This window comes from Sinocyclocheilus rhinocerous, unplaced genomic scaffold (assembly GCF_001515625.1).
Source record: "Sinocyclocheilus rhinocerous isolate Xijiao unplaced genomic scaffold, SAMN03320098_v1.1 scaffold1199, whole genome shotgun sequence".
Taxonomy (NCBI): domain Eukaryota; kingdom Metazoa; phylum Chordata; class Actinopteri; order Cypriniformes; family Cyprinidae; genus Sinocyclocheilus; species Sinocyclocheilus rhinocerous.
The window spans coordinates 535,404-539,268 of NW_015650328.1; the positions used below are offsets into that span (position 1 = coordinate 535,404).

At 35.6% G+C, this 3,865-nt stretch overlaps 2 protein-coding genes across 2 annotated transcripts in view; both read right to left on the bottom strand.

Moving 5' to 3' along the window:
• LOC107711724 (melanin-concentrating hormone receptor 2-like) overlaps positions 1-1,116 on the bottom strand; it is an 8,860-nt gene extending 7,744 nt beyond the window's left edge. The window contains exons 1-2 of the mRNA XM_016516757.1: positions 1,075-1,116; positions 518-591 (exon numbers count right to left, since the gene is read on the bottom strand). Coding sequence (XP_016372243.1) covers positions 518-591; positions 1,075-1,116 — 116 coding nt within the window. The remainder of the gene's footprint in view (positions 1-517; positions 592-1,074) is intronic.
• Positions 1,117-3,184: 2,068 nt separating this feature from the next.
• On the bottom strand, positions 3,185-3,795 carry LOC107711725 (NADP-dependent malic enzyme, mitochondrial-like; the record flags this gene model as incomplete). Its single annotated transcript, XM_016516759.1, has 2 exons — positions 3,185-3,459; positions 3,570-3,795. Coding segments are annotated over 2 exons (394 nt in total), but the record flags the coding sequence as incomplete, so codon positions are not given.
• Between the last annotated feature and the right edge of the window lie 70 nt (positions 3,796-3,865).

A 3,865-nucleotide genomic window follows, 5' to 3' on the forward strand; every position in this document is an offset into this window, starting at 1 on the left:
TATTAAGAATTTTTTTTTTTTTTTTTTAAATGATCAAATTAAATGATCTATTATTGTCATATATAATTAAACTTGCATGAAAAATGAACCAGATATTAAATGTATAGTGGCAGTATCTCATTTAAGCTATACAATTATTAAAACTATCAAATCCAATTCTATCCTTTCAATAATGCTTTCCAAAACATTCGTAAATCTTTATAAACATGCTTTATTATTTGTTATGTTGTGATTACATTAGATTTTTTTTCTTTGGAATTTGACATATTTCTTTCTACCTATAGCCTACACAGGTATTTGTCTATATAGAAAGAGAAAATCTTCAACCACAAATACCATTCCAGGTAGAGGTATAGCCTATAAAAGCAATAACGAATTTAACATGTCATTAAGTTAATGTGTTGTTGTTTTTTCTTGTTTTTTTATTTATTTTATTTTTTTTATAATATTTGAACAAATGCGAAGTAGGCTAAATAAATTAAAAAGATAGTTTTGCCTCGTCAACCTGTAAACTCACCTTAAAATAGTCACCAAAACAAGAATATTTCCAACAAGCCCGGTGGAGCACAAAAATCCAATAAATGCATCAATCTTTTGGATGAGAAAAAGTATTAATGAGATTCATTGGCATAGCTGTACCACCATAAGCAAACTCCCTGATTCCTCTTTAAATGAAGGAGCCTTAATGAAATGTAAATTGTGCTATCATGCAGTGTTCCTGTGTGTTACCTTGGTTACATTTGTATGATGTGTCATCAGTGGGCCATAAAGTATACATATAGTTAAGATCATAAAAATACATCTTTTCTCTTCTAACATGAAGAGAATTCATTTTTTTTACCATTTCAAAATTTTCTTTGAAAAATGAACACTCTAGATTTCATTAATGTTCTAAAGCAATAACTGTGCATATAGTTCATATGAAATGACAGGCAGAGACAGAAAACTTGTTTTGAGTACATTAAAAATGAATCAAAGCCTTTATCTTAGTATCCATCGAGGGCTGTAGATCTTGCAGTGTGGGTTCCTAATCTTTATTTAGATTTCTTTAAACATTTATCTGTGATATATCACCTGAGACGGCTGTTGTAAGTAAGGAAACTTCTCATTAAACATGATTGACATGCAAATCCCATCGTTTCCCACTGTAGGAATGACGTAAATGTGCAACTAAAGAATAGTCTTAGATTATAATTTCTGTTTCACGAGTTCACACTTACATATGATCAGATAGAGTTAAGGTTATGCATATTTGGCGTGCTGTCTGAGGGGAGAGCTCCGAGCTCAGAATTTGGCCCCAACCCAGAGTTCTCCCCCATGCACCTAGTTGGGAATAGGATCAAGCCAAGAGTGAGGAGATAGGGTGGTGGAGGGATGCGGAAATCTGTCGAGGAACGTAGGTGGGTCGGCCATGAATATATATAGGCCTCCTCTCAAGCTGATTGGGTAGATCATTTGAACATGCTCCTCCCGAACTTTGCTTATAAAATATCGTGTCTTAAATCCACAGATTTTGAGGGTATTCCCAAAGGAACAGCATGTTCCAGCAGCACAGATCTCAGCACTTGGTAAATGTACAACAAATTGCAGTAATTGAGATGTTTATCTGGCCAAACCCACAGTGATATAATAAGTGGAGTGTTTGCACTGATGACAGGAAATGAATGAATATTACACAGTACTCTGTTTGAAGAGGAAAGCAAGTTTTACTATGGTCATGTAAAGGTAACGGAAGAACAGTGGCCAAATAGATCAAGAGGGGGGAACAGACAGCTTCACTGAGTACTAGTTGAACCAGGTGGAAAAAGTGATTTTAGCTTAAAAGACAAATTTATTTTACAGTTGTTGACAGGTTTTATTGGCAATTTGAATAATGTTATCAAACCGTAATGTTGGCAGAGTTTATGTATTTTTTTTTTATATATATACAGAATTTCTCACCTAAAATAGATGGAAAATGCTAACTATGGAAAATAACTGGCTGCCAAGTGAACTGATTTGCCTTAAAGGGACTTTTTTGAAATAGACAATTTTGTCTTCAGGTCTCACTCCAAACCTGGCATTTTAAAAGATAATTAAGACAATGTTGTCTCTAAATACATCACTTGCATAAATACATACTAAGAACAATGGCATCAAAAAAACCTTTATAAAGCACTCAGCTGGCAGCAATGATGGCTCATTAAGTTCTGCCAATGTTTTCAACACAAGCACTTCAACAGATTCAGTGTAACTGCTACAGGAAGTGTACCAACTAATTAGTAGTTGCAGAAACATCTACAGATATTGGTTATGGTGTTAAAATAATGTGCATGATGCAAAAATCTCTACTTTATAAATCTGGAGGCAGAATTTTGCTTTTATTGAAGAGAGTGACTCATTAGGCAAGATTTAGATATTACAAGTATTTTAAAGGTGAAAGGGGCTTAATAATTATGGTCTGATGAAAGCATATATACTGTATATATATATATATATATACAGTATATATTCAATTAGAGATGGCGCCGACGCTGATGGCTGCCTCCGTGGCGTGCTCCGCAGTTGTTTTTGTTAGTTTGTCCTGTCTTTAGTTATATCCCTGCAATCAGTTTCACCAGAGACGAATTGCTGTCTCCAAGAACTGTACTCATCCAGAGTGAGCAAAAGGGCTGGCAGAATCACTCTGGACCCCTCAAATCCAGCACACTCCATCTTTGAACTGTTGCCATCTGGTCGACGCTACAGAGTTCTGAGCACCAGAACGGCCAGACACAGGAACAGTTTCTTCCCTCAGACCTTCTTCTTCTTCTTCTATATATATATATATATAATGAGCATCCACAGTGTTGTATGTTCCCTCATGCATCCTGATTAACGATTTATGGACGATGAGAAATGTAAAGAATTCCAATGTACTGAGTAACTCTCATGAAATTGAAATAAATGACATTTTATTAAGGATATTTTTTTGTTTACAGTACTGTTCAGTATTACAATCATGTCAAGAAATCATATTTAAAACAGAAACAGAATTGTCACATTCTAAATCTCATTCTGGTCTGTGTATTTTGGAGGTCACAGTTTGCACATCCCTCATGCATCCTGATTAACGATTTATGGACGATGAGAAATGTAAAGAATTCCAATGTACGAGTTAATTCCCAGAAATTGAAATAAATGACATTTTATTAAGGGAATTTTTTTGTTTACAGTACTGTTCAGTATTACAATCATGTCAAGAAATCATATTTAAAACAGAAACAGAATTGTCACATTCTAAATCTCATTCTGGTCTGTGTATTTTGGAGGTCACAGTTTGCACATTTGGACAGCCATGGCATTCTCAGGCCAGCTGTACGAATCCACTGCAAACTCTTCGTACTCTGTGCTGAAGATGAGCGAATGAACAAAAGCCTCTTTATCATGCGGCTCCGGATGCAGCGTTGCCATTTTGTTTTTGTAGGCATACTCCACAATCTGTCATGATGCACATAAAACGATTATGTAAAAAAAAAAAACACAAGCACAAAGAATGTGTAAACAGCGACATGCATGAATCACGGCTGTAGCTTGAGAGTCGAGCTCACCTTCACAGCCAGCTTGATGGAAACTTCCCGGATGCTGTTGAGAGGAGGATACAGACGCCCCTCTGCAAGATCCTTCTCGGTCACCAGTTCTGCTATAGCCTGTAAACACAGGTCAAACTGATGATTATCATAAACTGAACATGTAGACAATACAGTATGTCTAATTGCACCATATGTGCACACGCACAAGAGTTTGAACTTAATTATTCTTCTCTTGTTTGTTTTTCTGATACAACTGCATCAAATATTCATCCTGTTGTAGCGTCTGCGTAGAATCATGCATGATCTTTGGGTTT